This window comes from Bufo gargarizans, chromosome 1 (genome assembly GCF_014858855.1).
Source record: "Bufo gargarizans isolate SCDJY-AF-19 chromosome 1, ASM1485885v1, whole genome shotgun sequence".
Classification (NCBI taxonomy): Eukaryota; Metazoa; Chordata; class Amphibia; order Anura; family Bufonidae; genus Bufo; species Bufo gargarizans.
In genome coordinates, this window is record NC_058080.1 from 456,012,101 (window position 1) to 456,035,046 (window position 22,946).

A 22,946-nucleotide genomic window follows, 5' to 3' on the forward strand; every position below is an offset into this window, starting at 1 on the left:
TGACGTCACTGGGCCAGCGGTAAACAGTGAGAAGGCTGCGGCGCTGCTATAGTGCCGCTGCCTTTCTAAACTGCTGATCGGCGGATGTCACGGGTATCAGACCACTGCCGGTCAGATGCTAATGAACTATCCAGAGGATAGATCATCAGTTTAAACAAAGTGCAGAATCCCTTTACGCTTCATTCACACGTCCGTATCAGTGCTCAAATCCATGAGCAGGTGGTCAGTGATGCATCCGTGAAGGATCCGTGTTGGGTCCGTGTGTCCATTTTTGTCATCCATGTTGCATCCGTGGTTTTCACGGACCCATAGACTATAATGGACATGAAGGATTCGTGAACACAGACAAAATAGAGAATGCATCCATGCTAAAAACACGGACGGTGCTAAAACACTGATGTGTGAGTACACACATTAAAATGAATGGGGACGTGTGAATTTTATGTACACTTTAGGCAATTGAACTCTGTTTGTTGGCCCACATCATAAGGAGATGATAAAACACTCTAGCTGCCTGCAACCACCAAAGGAGGAATATAAAACCTACAGAGAAAACGAGCCACAAAATAACAAAAATATGGAAATCCATTTGTGAGTAATTTATCAAAAAATACAGTACATAGAATAAAATAAGGATGAGAGGCAGAAAAATGTGTTGTCACTGGTAACCCACACCATCCCGATATAAATCAGTACATGCATAGACAAATAATGCAAGGAGGCTGGAAGTACATAAAGTATAATAGTAGTAGGACCATATAAATCACAATAAATTATAATCCACCAGACACAAATATATACAATGTAATGTGTAGGCCCCGATGTGTTAACTAAAGAGGCCAAATGGTTGATATCCCTCATTCAACAGCACCTCAAGCCATAAAATACAATAAAGTCATGTTAAAGTAACAATATTGTAACATTACCCATGTTGTGTGCAGCCAGGATAAAGCCAACCCCAACGTTTGTTTCGGCATACCTTCGTCTGGGGGTAACCAGAAGAGGAAGCTCACTGCTGATTTATGCAGCTTCTATTGAACCCTTAGCTGGGTTTTCAAGCACAAGGAACTATTGTTGCCCTTGGTGAGATCTACTCTCCTTGATTGAACCCTTGCTGTAAAAGCCAATCAAATATATTGAAAAACAATAAAATTAAGAAAATCTGGGCCGCACTCAAGTTAAGATCTTTTGTTCCCAATGTCCAAATCCCAAGAATCTTTACTTGAGCGCTGCCCAAACTCTCTTTTTTTAATTGCTTTTGACAAGTAGACCAGTGTTTGGTGAGGCTTGCACTGTATATAGAGTTGATACTAGTGCTGCTAACAGATGATCAGTTCCTGATGTTCAGTAGTTTAATATGTTGTGTGTATATAATGGTGAGGGTGGTAGAGTAATGTTGCAACACACATGGACAAACAGGTTGGGAAGAAACAATAACTGTTACTCATCAGTAAGACAGAAACTTCACCTGACAGTTCAAGTTTAGGTTTAGTGCTTGATGGTTACAGATCAAGTACAAAAGCTTGACTGTTACAGTTTAGCAAAAAACTTCATAGTGACGGTTGGCGGCAATAAAAGCATAATGGTTTATCTTGCTACGAGGCTCTAAGCATGGTAATTCTCTTGAACAGGTTCAAATCTCATAGCAAGTGTCAAAGCAAATTTTGGGACACGTGTGAAGCACTTGTGATGATTCTTCCCCCCATAGTGCGTTAGTATCATACCGAGGTGGTGACGCATTACTCAATATTAAGGCTGTATTAGACAGGCAGATTATGCATGCGATTTGCTATTACATGTAGCGATCTCCTCCACTGTATGAGGAGGAGTGATCACTAATGGCTTTGCTTGTCCCTATACTAAATCATTGTTGGCCGGCAGCAGATCGGGATTAGACACAACAATCTGGCTCTGGCAAACGATGATTTTTAAACCTGTTGAAAGATTGGGATTGCCCAATGAACAAGGGTTTGTTTGTTCGTCGGGTAATTAGCGGCAGTATTACACTGCCAGATCATCGCTAACAATCGTTGCTACGAACGCTCGTTAGCAATGATCTTGGAGATTATCTGCCCATCTATTACAGGCTCCTTGGCAATACTCAGTCTGTCAGGCCATGGCCCAGATCTTCACTCACTCAGTGGGTACCTCCTGTGATCCCCTTGCAGCAGCACACCCATCACCTAAGCTCTGTATTAACAGGAGCCTGTACCCTGCTCAACTCTCGGCAGCTCTCTCCTTGCCAGTCTCCCAAATTGGAAAATGAAGTACATTGTTTTAGTAGTTATCGACTAACTGAGTATTATTAAAGGAATGCTCGTATACAGTAGGTGAATGTTGATTCTTATATATAATACCTAACCATTGCATTTCAGGGTTGCAAAAGCAATGAAAGTGCCTGTATATGAAACTCCAACTGGCTGGAAATATTTTGCAAACCTAATGGATTCTGGGCGATGTTCATTGTGTGGAGAAGAAAGTTTTGGCACAGGTAATCTATATTCCGAATTATTCAATTAAGATTTTAAGTGTGCAGTAGACCAAAGCTTTGTATAGGGTCATACTTGTATTCAAACATGCAGTCAAAATACTAGTCATCGATGAAAAGAGAAGCACATATAGTGCTATACACATAGCATCAAAACCATGGACTGGTGAAGTGAATAACATTAACTTCTTGCAAAAATACCTCAAGAGGTTATCATACACTAAGCAACAAATGAACAGTCAGTTTACATGTTGGAAGCAGGAAGATTGGGCTTGACGGCTGGTTCAGATCCCCTTCAAAATTGCAGGTCTTGTGGGGGATTTGCAGCATGCAGCAGTTAACACCTACCAAAATTGTTCCAAGTAAAGACATCTGGTGGACCAGCAACAGGATCATAGGCACCCATGCCTCAGTGATGCACATGGCCTGAGCCAAAAAAAGCAACTGCAACTCAAATTGCTAAAAAAAAAGAATAAGAAAGGTGCCAGAAAATACAGTGCATCGCAGTTTACTGCGTATGTGGATGAGTATCTGCACAGTCTGCTCAGAATGCCATTGGAGACCCCTGTTCACTGCCAAAAGAGCCTTAATGGTTTGTGGATATTAGGAATGGACCATCGAAGAATGTGTTCTTGTCTGATAGCTTATGTTTTCCTTTACATCATTTGGACAGCCAGGTCTGTGTGGGTCACTCAGCTAAGGAAAGATAGAAAGGTGTCAGAACAAAAGTGGGCAGATTTATGAAAACTGCCTAAAAAAAAAACTTTGTTGTCAATAACAACCAATCACAATGCAGCTTCAGTTATTCAAAAGCACTATCAGAAATGAAAGCTGTATATTAATTGGTTGCTTTGGGCAACAAAGACAGGTTTTCTCTTAGACATACAGTACAGACCAAAAGTTTGGCCACACCTTCTCATTCAAAGAGTTTTCTTTATTTTCATGACTATGAAAATTGTAGATTCACACTGAAGCCCTCAAAACTATGAATTAACACATGTGGAATTATATACATAACAAAAAAGTGTGAAACAACTGAAAATATGTCATATTCTAGGTTCTTCAAAGTAGCCACCTTTTGCTTTGATTACTGCTTTGCACACTCTTGGCATTCTCTTGATGAGCTTCAAGAGGTAGTCACCTGAAATGGTTTTCACTTCACAGGTGTGCCCTGTCAGGTTTAATAAGTGGGATTTCTTGCCTTATAAATGGGGTTGGGACCATCAGTTGCGTTGTGGAGAAGTCAGGTGGCTACACAGCTGATAGTCCTACTGAATAGGCTGTTAGAATTTGTATTATGGCAAGAAAAAAGCAGCTAAGTAAAGAAAAACGAGTGGCCATCATTAAGAAATGAAGGCCAGTCAGTCCAAAAAATTGGGAAAACGTTGAAAGTGTCCACAAGTGCAGTCACAAAAACCATCAAGCGCTACAAAGAAACTGGCTCACATGCGGACCGCCCCAGGAAAGGAAGACTAAGAGTCACCTCTGCTGCGGAGGATAAGTTCATCCGAGTCACCAGCCTCAGAAATCGCAGGTTAACAGCAGCTCAGATTAGAGACCAGGTCAATGCCACACAGAGTTCTAGCAGCAGACACATCTCTAGAACAACTGTTAAGAGGAGACTGTGTGAATCAGGCCTTCATGGTAGAATATCTGCTAGGAAACCACTGCTAAGAACAGGTAACAAGCAGAAGAGACTTGTTTGGGCTAAAGAACACAAGGAATGGACATTAGACCAGTGGAAATCTGTGCTTTGGTCTGATGAGTCCAAATTGGAGATCTTTGGTTCCAACCACCGTGTCTTTGTGCGACGCATAAAAGGTGAACGGATGGACTCTACATGCCTGGTTCCCACCGTGAAGCATGGAGGAGGAGGTGTGATGGTGTGGGGGTGCTTTGCAGGTGACACTGTTGGGGATTTAATTCAAAATTGAATGCATACTGAACCAGCATGGCTACCACAGCATCTTGCAGCGGCATGCTATTCCATCCGGTTTGCGTTTAGTTGGACCATCATTTATTTTTCAACAGGACAATGACCCCCAAACACACCTCCAGGCTGTGTAAGGGCTATTTGACCATGAAGGAGAGTGATGGGGTGATGCGCCAGATGATCTGCCCTCCACAGTCACCGGACCTGAACCCAATCGAGATGGTTTGGGGTGAGCTGGACCGCAGAGTGAAGGCAAAAGGGCCAACAAGTGCTAAGCATATCTGGGAACTCCTTCAAGACTGTTGGAAGACCATTTCAGGTGACTACCTCTTGAAGCTCATCAAGAGAATGCCAAGAGTGTGCAAAGCAGTAATCAAAGCAAAAGGTGGCTACTTTGAAGAACCTAGAATATGACATATTTTCAGTTGTTTCACACCAGGCCCTGATCCCGTCTGCAGCAGCTGGCTTCTCCTCTGTGTGGTCCTGGTATCTTCTCTCTGCTTCAGACAATCACTGGTTTGAGAACCGTATTTTTCGCTCTCTAAGACGCACCTAGGTTTTAGAGGAGGATAATAAGAAAAAATATTTTCCATTGCATCTCAGGTCAGACCAGCAATCAGACCCCCAAGGTTAATCAGACCTCAGATCAGACCCCCAATGCCTCAGATCAGCCCCCCATGTCAGCCATCAGCCCCCCATGTCAGCCATCATGCCCCCCAAGTTAGCGATCATGCCCCCCAAGTCAGCCATCATGCCCCCAAGTCAGCCATCATGCCCGCCATCAATCATGCAACCCCATGTCAGCCATCAGCGCAAATAAAAAAAAAAATAACTTACCTCTCCTGCTCCTGTACGCTGCCGCTCCTCACCACCAGCGCTCTCTCTTCTTCCTGGTTCTCGGCTGTCAGCTGTGAAGGCTGTGCACAGTGAGGTCACATGATGCGCAGCCCTTTACAGCAGACAGCCGAGCGGAGGACCAGGAAGCGATGAGTACAGATCCTTCACTGCTTCCTGGTCTTCCGGTACTAATGAAGCACTTCCTAAATGGAAGCACTTCATTAGTATTCGCCCCATAAGACCCAGAGGCCAAAAATACAGGGTATTTAAAAAAAAAAAAAGTCCCCCCCATCTCTGCGCCCTAAGGCAGCCGCTTGGTCTGCCTTATTATAGCATCGGCCCTGGGTGCACATTCACAATATGTTCGGCAGTTCCCACAGCAATAGGTAGCTAATCCTTTGTAAAAGAGTGGTGGGCAATGAAGTAATATACTTGCCTAGCAGTAAGACCGGTTGCCATAAGCAAGCAATTGCACTTACTGTCTGTCCTTTGCATCAGTCTCTCTTAGAGGATGGTATTTTTTCCTTAGCATGCCAGGAAGGAGGCTGTTTGGAGTAGGCATCACACAGCTCCTCGCTCTCTGTCTGCTTGAGCTACACACTTCCCACAGAGGGGCAGGTCAAGCCTTCATCCTTCTGAGTAGGGCACAATAAAAACTGTGCTACTATTTTCAGTTCTTGGAATAACATTAAAGCACAGAAAATATCTCAAATGCACCCAAATAGCAAATGTTAACCTTTGCAGTGGTCTTCATGACTAATAACAATATCTCTGGATATTATATGACTTGTATCTGTCATTTTTAGCAGTTTTTCTCTGTACAATCTAACTGCATTTATGTATTTTCTGAGCTGGTGGTTGGAGACTGGCTGTTATTATGTCAGCCCATGCACTACACATGGAGAAACAAGGGATCCTGCTACATAACTGTCTGTAGCACAACCTCATAAGCAGCAGAAGTAATGGAGGACATTTCATAGCAGAAATAAGCTGTAACTGGCAGTGGATGTGAACCCACTATACCAACCAACCGTTTTTTGGGGGCTAGTCCTAATGGTGTTACCCTGGTGGTTTCCTGGTTTTCACTCTTAAACTCCAATACGGGGTTCTGATCTTCGCTGCAGGGAACCACCAGGCTGCTACCTTTTGGAATAGTGCCGGTATAGTTGGCAGCTGACCTACGGGGTCAGAGACACCAGTGTGAAGCACCAAGGGATTAGGCAATGCTCATAGTCAGTAAATAGGCCAAGGTTAGGGCAGGCAGAGTTCATGAGATTCTCCGAAACTAAACAGAAGTCGGGTAGACAGCGGAGTATCAGATTCAGTTAACAGGCAGAGGTATGGTATATGGACAGACAATCAGAATAGCACACCTTCACTGGTAAACTAGCAGGCTAGGAACCTAAGTTCAGGCGCCCTCTCACTGGGGAAGGTGCCTTATATACCCTGAAACAGCCAGCTATAGAAGAATTAGAAAGTGTGCGCGCTAACCCTTTAACAGCCAGGGAGCGTGCAAGCCCTATGGACAGGTAGAACTGGCTAGTCTGGGAAGTGCAGGCTGCGGCCTACAGGAGAGACACAGGACTCCAGCGTCCGGGCCCATTGTGGGTGAGGAAGAGGAAGGACAACTTATTCTTTAAGCACTTACAAAAATATCTTAATTGAAATGTTAATGTGGTTCAGTTGCATGCCTATAAAACAAGTAATAGAACTTTTTTTTTATAGCATCACATTTTTGCTTTTGCCTGTAAATAAAAGCAATTCTTCTGCTATAAAAGGCCAGACAATTTTGAAACGATCTTATACAGAGTTTCCCAGAACGTGTTTTTTGGCAGCGTCTCTTGGAGCTGAATTCGTGTTTTCAAAAGCTCTTCCATTTCTGTAGCAGTGCATGGAGAATGTCTGAGATGTACTACTTGTGATGCACTGTGCCAGTTTTAGAGCTTAGAGACCTGGGAGGTTGTGATCTCATCCCTCAGTCTACTCATCTCATACAGTTGTGTCTCTGCATTCCAAAAATGTTTGGACTTGAAATTATTTGAATCTGTTGCCTGCACGTATTCCATTGGGTCATCAGTTTAGAAACTGACACTCTGTCATCGTTCCAGTGTGACTTCACTCATGGCCTTTCATTATGTGTGTGCGCTGTGATGCTGGGATGGCTGAGACTGTCCTCTACAGTATAATTCAAGTCTTGGGGGGGGGAAAAAGTTTCATTGGTTTAGGGGACTGTGAGGCCATCCTCAATTGCTAGAGTGCAGGGGCACTAGTAAGAGCACCACTGTTTTTTACCTCATAGATCTAGCATCTCTGAAGATGGGGTGACAATATACTTTTAAAGGCTTTATCACACAGAAAGTATCACTATTCAGTAAATAGGGCATTTCTAATTAAGTATAATTGTAACATACATGCAATAGTCATGTTGTTTGGGTTTCTTTATGTGCAGGGCCCCGGAGGAGTACTGCAAAGGGTTAATCACTGCTAAAAGCACTTATTTCTTCATGAACTGTGTATACCTAAAAGCAATATGTTCACAGTATATAGTTAACACTGGCAGATTTAGTTAGGTTACCAGGATGATGGACATTGTCTGCCCCTAGTTAATCGTGTCTTAGCAAAGCATAGCTATAGGCAAGGCATACATGTGGACGCTCCTGCAGACTAGACCAAAGTCTAGGCAACCTTTCTATCTGAGAATACAGCTGCTTAAGTTTCAACATTTTCACCAGAGTACCTCTGAAGGAAAGAAACCAGCCATTTAGGAAGGTCCAGAACCATTAAGGCAAGTGAAAGATAATGTCAGTAAGGTACTGCTCGTTTATACCAAAGTACTTTCTTCTGAGCAAAGAGTTCATTGCCTCTGGCACTCATCACAACTTTAGATAGACTGGTCATCTGGATCTAAATTCTGCCCAGGAATTGCAGAAGGAGTTAACAAGAAAAGCACATCATGCCTGTAGTTATTTGGAGAGACGTAAAAGTGTCCTTAGAAGGAGAGTCAGGCAGCACTATTATAACCATCATTGTTGCTGTTGGAGGGAAACTATATTGTGCTATACTTTGGAATGATGCCTTTTATTGCAACCTGTAATACTACTCCCATCGTAAACTTAGTAAAGAAAGACTGTATTTACTGCCACCAATATGCCTGACTATTGACTTCATAATTCATCTGCTGGCATTGCATCTACCCTCTTGCCTAGCACCCAGCCAACTACTCACCATTTAGGGCACACCTACTACCACCAGGCAGGAGCCCTAGAAGATCAGGGAATGCCCCAAGGGAAGATTATGTGCCACCATTCCTCCCATCTTCGCCTCCCCCCCGGGTCGCAGCACGGTTACACAATATTTTCTCTCCAGCAGCACCCCCTGCTGTTGATCTTTCTGGTGTCATGGAACCATGAACCAGACGTACAACAGAGATAGGTGGAATAAGAAGGCTTTATTGAAAATCAAGCCGTAGCTAAAGTCCAAACGGATGGCTAAACTGAAGCAGGGTCTTGCGTAGACGGAGGTCAGGAACCAGGAGGGTAGTCAGACGTAGCCAGGATCAGGAACCAACGGGGTAGTCAGACGAAGCCAGGATCGGGAACCAACGGGGTAGTCAGACGAGGCCAGGATCAGGAACCAGAAGCAGCAGCAGTCTTTGAAGCATGTGCACACAGGAGGACCAAGCAAGGAACTGAAGCCACAGACCTTCTATATATATGAGCTAGGCATCCAGCTCCTCCCAGTGGGAAGGAGGAGCCGCAGGGTGGGAGGCTACAAGAAACCCAGAAACCAAGATGGCCGCCAGCACATGTCAAACGAAGGAGAACAGTGAGAAGGTAAGACCATGACAGTACCTCCCCCTCAAGGGCCCCTCCTCCGCGGAGTAAGGAACGGTTTCAGAGGGAAGCGTGCGTGGAAGGCTCGGAGCAACGCAGGAGCATGGACATCTGTGGAGGGAACCCAGGAACGCTCCTCTGGACCATAACCACGCCAATGGACCAAAAACTGCAACCGACCGCGGACCAGGCGTGAGTCCAGGATATTGCTCACCTCATATTCCTCACGATTGCCCACTTGGACCGGACGGGGCCGAGGAACCGAGGAAGTGAAACGATTGCACACCAATGGCTTCAACAGGGAGACATGAAACACGTTGGAGATCCGCATGCCAGGAGGAAGCGCAAGGGCATAGGCTACCGGGTTTACCCTGTGAAGCACTCGGAAGGGACCAACAAAGCGAGGCGCCAGCTTGGGAGTGGGCACTCGAAGGTTGAGGTTGCGGGTGGACAACCATACACGGTCTCCGACCTGGTAGGAAGGAGCGGGCGCTCGTCTGCGATTAGCCTGGAGTCTCTGGCGTTGCGCAGAGACCTCAAGGGACCTCTGGATCTGTACCCAAGAAGTACGTAGGACGGAAAGGTGATCCACCACAGCCGGAGTATCCTGGGGAGAGAATACCTCCGGTAACACGGCAGGTTGGAACCCATAATTGGCCATGAAGGGAGACGTCCCAGAGGAAGAGTTCACCGCCGTGTTCCTGGCAAACTCAGCCCAAGGCAGGAGGTCAACCCAATTGTCTTGGTGATCGGAGACATAGCAACGAAGGAATTGCTCCAAGGCCTGATTGGATCGTTCTGCGGCCCCATTGGACTGAGGGTGGTAGGCCGAGGAGAAAGAGAGATGAATCCCCAACTGGGAGCAAAAGGCGCGCCAGAACCTGGACACAAACTGACTCCCCCGATCCGACACAATCTCCTTGGGCAAACCGTGCAACCGGAAGACCTCCCTGGCAAAAATCGAGGCCAACTCTTGTGCAGAGGGTAACTTCTTGAGAGGAACACAGTGGCACATTTTGGAAAACCGATCCACAATCATGAGAATGACCGTATGGCCTCGGGATGCAGGAAGGTCCACAATGAAATCCATCCCCAGGTGTGACCATGGACGCTCCCCGGTGGCTATGGGTTGCAAAAGGCCCAACGGAAGGTGCCGAGGGGACTTACTCTGGGCACAAACGGAGCATGCCGCTACATATGCGGCGATGTCGGAACGTAGAGAAGGCCACCAGAACAGACGTGAAACCGCCCAGGACAGCTGATTCTTTCCAGGGTGCCCCGCGGCCTTGGAGTTATGGTAGGTTCGCAACAACCGAGTGCGCAACTCCTCAGGCACAAAACATCTGCCGTTGGGTCTCCCAGAGGGAGCACCAGATTGAGCCGCCAAAATCTGCTCACCCAGAGGAGAGGTCAGGCTGGTGCGAATAGCAGCCAGGATCTGATTCGGGGGTATGACCGTAGTCGGAATCGACTCCTCCCCGGACAGCTCGGAGTACTGCCGTGATAAGGCATCCGCTCTGATGTTCTTGGAGCCGGGTAGGTAGGAGACCACGTAATTAAAACGTGACAAGAACAGAGCCCATCTGGCCTGACGTGGTGTCAATCTCTTGGCCTCAGAGAGGTAGGTCAGATTCTTGTGGTCCGTCAGGATGAGAACCGGAACCACCGAGCCCTCGAGCAAGTGCCTCCATTCTTTAAGGGCCTGCACGATGGCCAATAACTCCCTGTCACCAATCTGATAGTTGCACTCCGCGGAAGACAGTTTCCGGGAGTAAAACCCACAAGGAAGCAGAGGACCCTCTGGTGTTCTACGCTGAGACAGGAGGGCGCCTACTCCCGTCTCAGACGCGTCCACCTCGAGGACAAAAGGCAACCCAGGGTTGGGATGCGACAGAATCGGAGCCGACACAAAGGCGGACTTTAGAGCCTCAAAAGCTCGGATGGCCTCGAGCGGCCAGACCTGAGGATTACTGCCCTTCCTGATCAGATCCGTGAGAGGCTTGGCTAGCATGGAAAAGTCCCTGATGAACTTCCGATAATAATTGGCGAAGCCCAAAAAGCGCTGCAGGGCACGAAGCCCACTGGGCTGGGGCCACTGTAAGACAGCCGAAACCTTCTCAGGATCCATGGAGAACCCCTCAGCGGAAATGATGTAACCTAAGAAGGTTACCTGGGATCGGTGAAATTCGCATTTCTCAAGCTTACCGAACAGCTTGTTCTCTCGTAAGCGTTGCAACACTCGTCTGACATCCAGAATGTGGGCCTCCATGGATGCAGAATATACCAAGATGTCATCCAAATAGACCACCACACACTGCTGCAACAGGTCACGGAAAACATCGTTGATGAATTCCTGGAAGACTGCGGGCGCATTGCACAACCCAAAGGGCATAACCAAGGATTCATAATGACCGGTCCTGGTGTTAAACGCGGTCTTCCACTCATCGCCCGCCTTGATCCTTACCAGGTTATATGCCGCCCTCAGGTCGAGTTTGGTAAAGACCGTGGCCCCTTTGAGGCGATCGAACAGCTCGGAAATCAAGGGTATCGGGTAAGCGTTCTAGATCGTGATGCGATTGAGACCCCTGTAGTCGATGCAAGGCCTCAACTCACCGCCCCTCTTTTTCACAAAGAAAAATCCAGCCCCTGCCGGGGACGAGGATTTGCGAATGTGTCCGCGTGAAAGCGCCTCCCTCACGTACTCCTCCATGGCCTCATTCTCCGCTACCGACAGTGGATAGACTTTGCCACGAGGAGGAACGGCACCAGATTGTAACTCTATGGCACAATCGTATGGGCGGTGCGGAGGTAGGGCAACCGCACGCACCTTATCGAATACATCCCGGTACTCCTCGTATTCAGGAGGCAACAGAGAGTCCGAGGAAGTACACAGCAACTTGACAGGCCCATGGATGCAACTAGCCCCACACTGCGGTGACCACGAGAGGATCTCGGCCGATCTCCAATCGAAAGTCGGATTATGCTTCTGGAGCCAGGGGTACCCCAAGACCACCGAGTAGTGTGGAGACGAAATAACCTGGAGACAGACCGACTCTCTGTGAACGGCACCAATGGCCATCCCCACTGGAAGGGTCTCCTGAGTCACGTGTGGCGGCAGAAGGGGTCTGCCGTCTATCGCCTCAAGAGCCAGTGGGGAACCTCGAGGCTGCAGAGGAATGGAATTGGCGGCGGCGAACACACTATCAATGAACAAGCCACCAGCACCAGAGTCCACCAACGCCTGGGTCGTCACCGAGCCCCCGACCCAGGAGAGGACAACAGTAATCAGTGGTTTGTCAACACGGGAAACCGGGGACGAGGAGACTCCACCCAAGATCTGCCCCCGACAGGATCTCAGGTGCGAGCGTTTCCCGGACGGTTCGGGCATGCCAACCGAAAATGCCCACCGAGACCACAGTACATGCATCGGCCCTCGCGTCTCCGGAGTACCCTCTCCCCCTCGGACAGGCGAGCAACCCCCAGCTGCATGGGTTGACCCCCAGACCAGTCATCCCCAGGAGGCGTGGGAGGAGAGGGAGGCACGGGTGGGACAGCAAACGTAGGCGCCAATCTGTTAGAAGGCCTCCGCAGGCTCACCTTAAAGGAAGGTCTCTCCCTGAGTCTGGTGTCAATCAAAATCAGGAAAGAAATAAGGGACTCGAGCTCCACTGGTAGGTCCTTGGCTGCAATCTCATCCTTCAAGGCATCCGAGAGACCATGAGAGAAAGCAGCGACCAGAGCCTCATTATTCCAGCCCACCTCTGCTGCCAGGGTACGAAACTCAATGGCGTATTCAGCTACGGATCGTGAACCCTGTCTGATGGACATAAGGAGCTTCGCAGCAGAGGCAGCACGAGCCGGCACATCGAATACCTTCCGAAGAGAAGCAACAAAACCGGAAAACTCGGCAACCACCGGATTGTTGTTCTCCCATAAAGGGCTGGCCCAGGCCAAGGCCTTGTCCGAGAGCAGCGAGATCAAGAAGCCCACCTTTGATCTCTCAGTAGGAAAGGCATGTGGCAGCAACTCAAAATAAATGGCCACCTGGTTAAGGAAACCTCGGCACTGAGTTGGCTCTCCCCCAAAGCGCTGTGGAAGGGGGGCAGAACCGGTCATACCCCGAAACACCGCAGGTGCAGCAACAGGTGTCGGGGTAGACTCTGGCGCAACAACCGGAGCGGCAGTAGGAGCGGGCCCAGGAGCGACAACCGACCCATCGGCAACGGAAGCTAAATGAGCCGTGCGTTCAAGCAGGGTTTGTAACGCCACAGCGAACCGACCCAACAGGTGATCCTGCTGATCAAGTCTGGCAACCAGCGTAGGTAGCGAGGATGGCCCTGTACCGTCAGAATTCATGGCTTGGTCCTAATGTCATGGAACCATGAACCAGACGTACAACAGAGATAGGTGGAATAAGAAGGCTTTATTGAAAATCAAGCCGTAGCTAAAGTCCAAACGGATGGCTAAACTGAAGCAGGGTCTTGCGTAGACGGAGGTCAGGAACCAGGAGGGTAGTCAGACGTAGCCAGGATCAGGAACCAACGGGGTAGTCAGACGAAGCCAGGATCGGGAACCAACGGGGTAGTCAGACGAGGCCAGGATCAGGAACCAGAAGCAGCAGCAGTCTTTGAAGCATGTGCACACAGGAGGACCAAGCAAGGAACTGAAGCCACAGACCTTCTATATATATGAGCTAGGCATCCAGCTCCTCCCAGTGGGAAGGAGGAGCCGCAGGGTGGGAGGCTACAAGAAACCCAGAAACCAAGATGGCCGCCAGCACATGTCAAACGAAGGAGAACAGTGAGAAGGTAAGACCATGACATCTGGTCCTCCTTCTTCTGCCATCAGTGGTTTCCCTGTTCCCCTTCCCACAGTGCTGGCATAGTGATCTAATAGAGAAACTGATAAAGTAGTACAGACACCTTTTATTCAGTCTAGATTCATATCAATCTATAGATATATCTCTCTACACGGTGGAGAAGAAAACTGTGGGCCATTCGATACAAATGTATATCTAGGGCTACATTGTGAGGGACCATTTTCTGTGCAGAGGAGGAAGGGGTTAACAAGAGCTAACTACAATGCATCCTGGAAGATGCAGGTGCTTGATGATCTGCTGTCCACCCATAAAAAAAGACGGCAAGCCCTTCTGAAAATGTGAGTAATAAAAAGTTTAAAGGTTATGTACACCTTTTGGAGGCATTTTTTTTATTATTGCTTTGTACTCATTTTGAGCTACAAATATATTTTTTAATTGGTCTTTATAAAAAATATGGCAACTTTTTTCTGTACAGAGCTGACATGCTCTGGTAGAACCCTTTGGATTTTCTGTCTTTTCCTTCAGACTAGGAGCAGACGGCTCCTTATCTCTACTCCCTGACATAATAAACACTCATTATAGCTCAGTCCTTATCTTACTGTTAAGATTGTGGCTTAAATAAGGCTTTATGATCTGTTACTAGTTTAGACATAAGGTCTTTTATTAGATGACCAGCGCAAAATGAAAGTGAAAGTACCAGTTACACAGCTAGAAAAACAGTTAACCCTTTGTGACAGAAGAGCTCAATATTTTTAATAAATGCCAATTAAATAAAATATTTTTAGCTAAAAAATGAGTAACATGCAATCATAAAAAATAAATTGACTCCAAAGGTGTACATAACCTTTACATTTGTGGGATAAGCCCTTTAAGGGAAGTTTGGAAAATGTAAAGACGTATTCCCACTTTTTTTATTTTGATTTTCTGGCTTGTTAGACAGGTACCTGATGTAAATTGTAGTGAAATGACTCTTCTTACCAGTGACTTTAGTTGTAAGTTATTCACTCCACTCCCTCCTGGTCCTCAGCTGTGTCACGTAAACAACACTCTCAGTCTCTAACTGACACAGCATCTTTGGAGTGGACAAGAAGTCAGTTTCTCTGTTTATTCCTATGACGGCTTCGAACTTAGGCTCCATTCAGACGACCGTAGAATGTGTCCGCACAGGTGCGGACCCATTCATTCTCTATGGGTTAGGAATGGATGTGGACAGCACACAGTGTGCTGTCCGCATCGCATTTCCGGAGTGCGGCCCCGAACTTCCGGTCCGCGGCTCCGGAAAAAAATAGAACATGTCCTATTCTTGTCCGCAATAGCAGACAAGAATAGGCAGTTCTATGGGGGTGCCGGACGTGTGAATGGACCCTTAGTCTCATAGGAGGGAATAGAGAAAATGACTTTCTGTCTACACATCCTTCCCACAAACTGACTTCCTGTCCACACACGCTTCTCAGTTGGAGAGCCAGAGTGTTATTTACAAGACACAGCTAGGGACCAGAAGGGATTGCATAACTCACTGGTATTATGAGTGTTTCTTTAAGGTATACTATAAAGTACGAGAAACATGGAAAAAATATTTACAAGAAAAAGTTATGTTTGCAAGAATGTTTCCCACATCTATTACGATATTGTATAAAAGTGCCATATTCAGATATTGACAAGATTTTACCCCTAAACGTTCATATTTCTATAAGGTGGATCTGCCAGCTTAATATGTTGTCCTATGTAAACTCAGCATATTATAGCTATAAGTCAATGGCGCTAGTAGCAAAACATGCTGAGCCATTTTGCTACTAGCATCTCTGAAACAATACACTGGTCTCATTGTTTCGGCCAAGTTATATTCATGAGCAGAGTGCTCACCACTCCTCTCACGGCTCCTCAAGATGGTGATTGACAGACTGATTTGTATGGCTATATAACGTGCGCAGCACCCTGCCACATCCCAATTGTAACATTTAAGATAACAGTGTATACAGTATAGAAGCTTATCAGAGTATACAATGTTTCCATTTTCCAATGTTTTGAAACATATTTTTTTTATTAAGAATAGTGTAAATAATGATATTTAGCACTGAATTACTTTACCTATTTTAGGTTCAGATCATCTCAGAGAAAAGGATGGACTTTGGGCTGTTTTAGTCTGGCTTTCAATTTTGGCTGCTCGTAAGCAAAGTGTAGAAGAGATTGTGCATGATCACTGGACAAAGTTTGGACGCCACTATTACTGCAGGTAACTTCTTACTCTATTATCTTAAAGGGGTTTTTCAGATTTTTAAAAAATTTTGGCCTACTCCCTCCCCACCGAACCTATTGATGGAAACATACTTAACTGCTCCCTGCTTCCTTTGGTCCTCCTCTGTAGTCTTCACCTAACGGTCACCACTTGTAAACTTCCAGCATGGATAGGGATCATGTGGGCCCCTAAAAGCTAACCACTTCCTTTTTTGACCAACAACCAATTTTATGAGTAAGTAATTTAGTGGGAACCCCTTTGAATTTGGGTATAACTTATTGAGGACATGACATTACTTCACCTTTATATACTTCACTATGCATTATTGTACATTGTTTGAGTCAAAACATTACTTTCTTTGGTGAAGAACCTCATATAACATTTACTACAAATGGTGTTCAAGTGGTTTTGTACTTCTAAGGAATACTGCAAAAGGTTTGATCACCAATAGAGTTAATGTAATTTTGACAGGTTAAATGTGATTTGTTGTTAAAAGCACTTGTCTTTCTATGCAATGTGTGATCCTAAAAGCAATGTATGAGCAATATAGGGTTAATATTGGCAGACTGTTTAACCACTTCACATCTGGGCCATTTACCCCCTTCCTGACCAGGCCTAATTTAGCAAATCTGACATATGTCACTTTATGTGGTAATAGCTTTGGAACGCTTTTACTTATCCAAGCCATTCAGAGATTATTTTTTCGTGACACATTGTACTTGATGATAGTCATAAATTTGAGTCAATGTACTGTATTTCACCTTTATTTGTGAAAAAATCCCAAATTTACCCAAAAATTTGAAAAATTCGCAATTTTCTAAATTTCAATTTCTCTGCTTTTAAAATAGAAAGTGATACCTCATAAAATATTTATTACTTAACATTCCCCATATGTCTATTTTATGTTGGCATCATTTTGTAAATGTTATTTAATTTTTTTAGGACGTTAGAAGGCTTTGAATTTTAGAAGAAATTCTTAAAATTTTTAAGAACATTGCCAAAACCCACTTTTTAAGGACCAGTTCAGGTCTGAAGTCACTTTGTGGGGCTTACATAGTGGATACCCCCAAAAATGACCCTATTGTAGAAACCACACCCCTCAAGTTACTTAAAACTGATTTTAAAAAACTTTGTTAACCCTTTAGGTGTTCCACAAGAATTAAAGGAAAATGGAGATCAAATTTTAGAAATTTTACTTTTTTGGCAGATTTTCCATTTTAATCCATTTTTTTTTAACACATCGAGGGTTAACAGCCAAACAACACTCAATATTTATTACCCTGATTCTGCAGTTTGCAGAAACACCCCACATGTGGTTGTAAACTGATGTAAGGGCACACGGCAGGGCGCAAAAGAAAAGGAGTGCCATATTGTTTTTGGAAGGCAGATTTTGCTGAACTGGTTTTTAGATGCCATGTCCCATTTGAAGCCCCCCCCCTGATGCACCCTTACAGTAGAAACTCAAAAAAATTGACCCCATTTTGGAAACTAGGGGATAAGGTGTCGGTTTTATTGGTACTATTTTGGGGTACATATGAGTTTTTAATTGCTCTATATTACATTTTTTCTGAAGCAAGGTAACCAAAAAAATGGCTGTTTTGGCACTGCTTTTATTTTTTATTTTTTACAACATTCATCTGACAGATCATGTGCTATTTTTAGAGAGAAGGTTGTTATGGACGCAATGATATCAAATATGTCTACTTTCTTTGTTTGTTTGTTTTAATTTTACATAATAAAGCATTTTTGAAAAAATACATGTTTTTGTGTCTCCTTTTTTTAAACGCCATATTTTTTACATTTTTCTGCCGATCGTCTGGTGCAGGGGCTTGTTTTTTGCAGGAAGAGTTGACATTTCTATTGGTACCATTTTTGGATACATATGATTTTTTGATCATTCAAGGGCAAGATGACCAAAAAATTTGTTGTTTTAGCACAATTTTTATTTTTTTATTTTTACAGTGTTCACCCGAGGGGTTAGGTCATGTGATATTTTTATAGAGCTAGATTAGCAAGCAGCTGCCATCTCTGAATGGACGTTCAGAAACATCCATTCAGAGATAGAGAGGAGAGGAGATATAGAGGAGTCTAGTCTGAGCAGAACTAGAGGAAGGATGTGTGTGTGAGAGTTCCTGCAGATCAGGTCCAAGCAGGGGCGTCGCTAGGTTAAAACATTCGGGGCCTGGGCCCCGGATGTTTTGTCCCATGCCCCGAATGTCCTGCCTGCCTGCTAGATGCAACTGTATTGCCGTACACAGAACGGCAAATACAATTGAATCTTATACTGGGAACAGGCGAAGGACCTTTGGTGACATCACAGGTCATGTGATCAGCAAAACAGGCTGTGATAGGATGACCTGGATGATGTCACCATCCAGGTCATCCTATCACAGCCTGTTTTGCTGATCACATGGCCTGTGATGTCACCAAAGGTCTTTCGCCTCTTCCCAGTTCAGGATTGGACCGGAGTCAAGAGGAGAAGGAGCCTAATAGTGATGTCTGTACAGGCGAGGTAAGTGAAGGGAGAGGCAGAGAAATGCTGGGAGTTGTAGTTATTTAACTGGGATGTATTTTAGGGCTGAAGGGAGGGATGTTATTGACATGGAACTGTGTGCTTGAGGTGGCTGGGGGAGGGAGGGATGTTATTTACATGGGACTGTATGTTGAAAGTGGATGGTGGGGGGGAATGATGTTTATGTACATGGGACTTAATGTTTAGGGTGGGCTACGTTCACACTTGCGTTTGGTGATCCGCTTGTGAGATCCGTTCAGGTCTCTCACAAGCAGCCCCAAATGCATCAGTTTAACCCCAATGCATTCTGAATGGATGCGGATCCATTCAGAATGCATTCGTTCGGCTCTGTGCGGTCCCCCGTTCCATTTTGGAGGCGGACCTCAAAATGCTGCAAGCAGCGTTTTTTGTGTCCGCATGGCCTTGCGGAGCCAAATGCATCCGTCCTGACAATGTAAGTCAATGGGGACGGATCCCTTTGCATTGACACAAAATGGTGCAATTGTAAACGGATCCGCCCCCCATTGACTTTCAATGTAAGTCAGGACGGATCCGTATTGGGACTTAGAAATTAAAATCGAATACAAACAAATTTGTCCTGAACGGATGCATTCGTTTGTATTATATCGGTGCGGATCCGTCCTGTACAAGTACATGAACGCAAGTGTGAAAGTAGCCTTAGGGGGTGATGTTTACATGGGATTGTGCGTTGGAGGCGGCTAGGGAGGAGGTGATGTTATTTACATGGGACTGTATGGTGGAGGGAGGATTATAACTGCAGGGGGCACTGCAAATCCAGGGGACATTATAGGCGTTCTTATTACTACTGGGGGCTCTATAGGAGGGTCTTGTAGATCTGCCTTATTTCTACTAAGCGCACTATGGGGGCCTTATTACTACTGTGGGGTCTGTAGGGAGCTTTATTGCCACTGGGGGAACAATAGGGGGCCTTATTTCTACTAGGGACTCTGTGAGGGTATTATTAATATGGGAGGGCATTGTTGAGGAGCATTATCACGGTTGGGGCAGTGTTACTAAAAAGGGCATTCTAGAAGGGAATTACTATTGGTGGGACTATGAGGAGCACTATTACTATGGGGGGCAGTAATGTTTCTTTAGGATAGTATTTGGGGGTATGGGGGGGGGGGGGGGTTGAGGTTTTGGCATAGAAAGCAGCAGGATAACACTGTGGGGACTCCAGTTGGGGGATAATGATAGAAAGTGAGGAAGCTAAGATGTCTGTGTGTCACACTCTGCAGAGACGAGGCGGCTGAGAGAAGTTGTCCAGACCGAGAAGATGATGACAGAGAGGAGACGTCACCTGGAGGCCCTGGATGTAACAGGTAAGTGCCGCTGTATAGCAAGTACAGCATAGTGCGGGGGGGGGGGGGGCATATTTATTGGGGCTTGTGCCCCGGATCTTTTGAGACCCTAGCAACGCCCCTGGGTCCAAGCCTAGAGAACATCCGTCTCTGAGACTACAGTTGCAAAAAGGAGCAACTCTACCATCAGAATACCCTTGAAGAAAGGCACCAGACATCTTAGAACAAACCAAGGTGTGAAAGCTTCAGACGGCAAGGAATTTAGCATTGAGACTTGTTGTGGAAAGGATTATTGCCTCTGGCACCAACCACAATTTGAGACAGCCTGGCCATTAGTATCTTAAATCTTCACACCTCAGAGGGAGTTAATAAGTATAGCATGCCTGTGGTTATTTGGATGTACTGGAAAGTGTTCTTCGAAGGAGAGTATTAATCACTGTTGGAGAAAGACTACACTGTGATATACTTTGGAACTGTGCCTTTCTCTGCTGTATGTACTACTGTACGCCTGCCCAGGGTCTCCCTACAAACTGTGAGTAACCCAGAGCAACCCTCGTTTGCCTATTAACCGTGACCTCACAATCGCAATACCCTGCAGGTCTGCGTACTGCACTACCAAAACATTCACAATTAAGGGAACCCCAAATACCACAAAGCAGGAGCCCCAACAGCAGGGTGTGCAACGAGGGAAAACAGAGGGTGCACCCTTCATTCATTGGGGAAATTGAAAGGAGGCTCTAGTACCCTGCTGGGTCACCTCTAGCTGTCACGGCGGACAGGATATCAGATACACAGAAAAATAAACAAACAAGTATCTAGGCAAGAAGCTGGGAATCAGGGTCACCTCCTGACACTTCCCTACCAGCTCTCCCTATACTGCTATGCCCACATTCAGACCCTTAAGGTGGGAATAATGTGTCCTCGTGCCTGGGCTGCAAATACCCTAAAATCCCTAAGATGGTGAAGGGGAATAGAGCCAGCCTGCTCCCTCAGAACCTGGAGGGGACAGGCGTCTCTCTAACAGCCTAGACAGCAAACAACAAGAAAACAATAACCAACTTATCTTTTCTGAGCAGGAAAAGCCAATCCTTCCTTCCTTCCTTCCACAGAGCCAGACAGAAGCTATAACCCGCACGGAACACTGGGAGTCCGTGTAATTTAAACCAACAACCCCACCCAGTGCACCTGAAGGGAGGCGGATCTAGCTTGACTCTAAAACAAAAGACTAGACACGTGCTGCCAATCTGGCAGACCTCCACACGTAGCCCGAGCAGGGCATGACACTAGCCTGGATACATAATGAGATATGGTTAGGAATGGAGGCATACAGGTTCTGTATGGTATCCTGCAGCACTTTTGTCCACAGTTGTTGCAGCTGGGCTTGTAGATCCTGCACATGAGTAGTTGCTGAAGTTGGCATCCTAACTGGGCCCATAAGTGCTTGACTGTCAGGAGCAGGACATGAAAGTACTGCAATCTGCTGGAGTCATTCCTGGGAAATCCTTGCTGTGTGTGGGGAAGCATTATCCAGCTTAAAAATAACAGTTGGAAGTCCTGCCATGAGAGGTAACACATGTGGCAGCAGGATGTCCTGCACATATCACTGAGCTGTTAGAGTGCCTCGTATCATTACTAGGGGTGACCGACTGTCAAGTGTGATGGCTCTCCAAATATATCACCAGCAGTTGGGGCAATGTGTCACTCCACAGCAAAGGCAGAATTGACATGCTCACCAAGAGGCCTCCATACTTGAACCCAAATGTCACCAGATCCTGTGTAGGGAGTGATATAGGAATAATTTTATTAGAAAAACTTTTCAGAGACCCAAAAGTCCTTTCAAGGACTATTGTTGTGTGTGGCAGCAGCATTATATATTTTTAGCGCAACCTGCGCTAAATTGCTAAAACTTAACAGACCCAAAAGTCCTTTTAAGGGCTATTGTTGTGTGTGTCAGCAGCAATATCTATTTTTAGCGCAAACTGCGCTAAATAGCTAAAACTTTACAGACCCAAAAGTCCTTTTAAGGACTGTTGTGTGTGGCAGCAATATCCATTTTTAGCGCATCCTGCGCTAAATAGTGTGCAATAGTTAGGCCGCTGCAGACAGCAACATTAGCTGCGCCACATCTCCTGTGTAAAGTGTGCGCATCCCAAAAATATCTGTGACATCCAGTGTCCTTTTTCCGTAGATGGTGTCCGCTGCGGACAGTGAAATTAGCTGCGCCACATCTCCTGTGTAAAGTGTGCGCATCCCAAAAATATCTGTGACATCCAGTGTATTTTTTCCGTAGATGGTGTCCGCTGCGGACAGTGACATTACAAGTGCCACATCACCTGTGTAAAGTGTGCGCATCCCAAAAATATCTGCACATACAGTGTACTTTTTCAATAGACGTCCGCTTCTGACAGTGACATTACCAGTGCCACATCTGCAGTGTGCGCTGAATTTTTTTTTCTGTGACATCCAGTGTACTTTTTCAATAGACGCTGCGGACAGTGACATTACCGGTGGTACCTCTCCTGTATAACGTTTCCTCATCCCAAATACCTGTGACATTCCCTGTATTTTTTTATTAGCCATGGTGACAGCATTGACATTATCTGCGGGATATCTCCTGTGTGACGATTCCACATCCCAAATACCTTTTTAAATTTGTTTGCGCAAACACTTCCAAATCCTACGCTACTGTACGTGTGACAGACTTTCAAGCATATATAACATTTAATATGAATAAGGCGAGCAGTAAGGGACGGGGCAGTGGCTGTGATGCTGATGGTGCACGCAAAGGCCGTGACTCTGGGCGCGGTGAAACTGTGCCTGCTGCCAGAGCACCAAAAAAAACAATCAACAATACCTAGCTTCATGTCCCAGTTTTGCAGGGTGGCGCAGGACACCACTCTTGAAGTCAGACCAGTGCGACCAGGTGGTCGGTTGGATTGCAGCAGATAATGCTTCCAGTCGCTTAA

At 45.9% G+C, this 22,946-nt stretch overlaps 1 protein-coding gene across 1 annotated transcript in view; it reads left to right on the forward strand.

The window, feature by feature from the left end:
• Positions 1–22,946, forward strand: part of PGM5 (phosphoglucomutase 5) — a 162,293-nt gene that overhangs the window by 83,408 nt on the left and 55,939 nt on the right. Inside the window, exons 7-8 of the mRNA XM_044272695.1 lie at positions 2,376–2,491; positions 16,008–16,143. Coding sequence (XP_044128630.1) covers positions 2,376–2,491; positions 16,008–16,143 — 252 coding nt within the window. The remainder of the gene's footprint in view (positions 1–2,375; positions 2,492–16,007; positions 16,144–22,946) is intronic.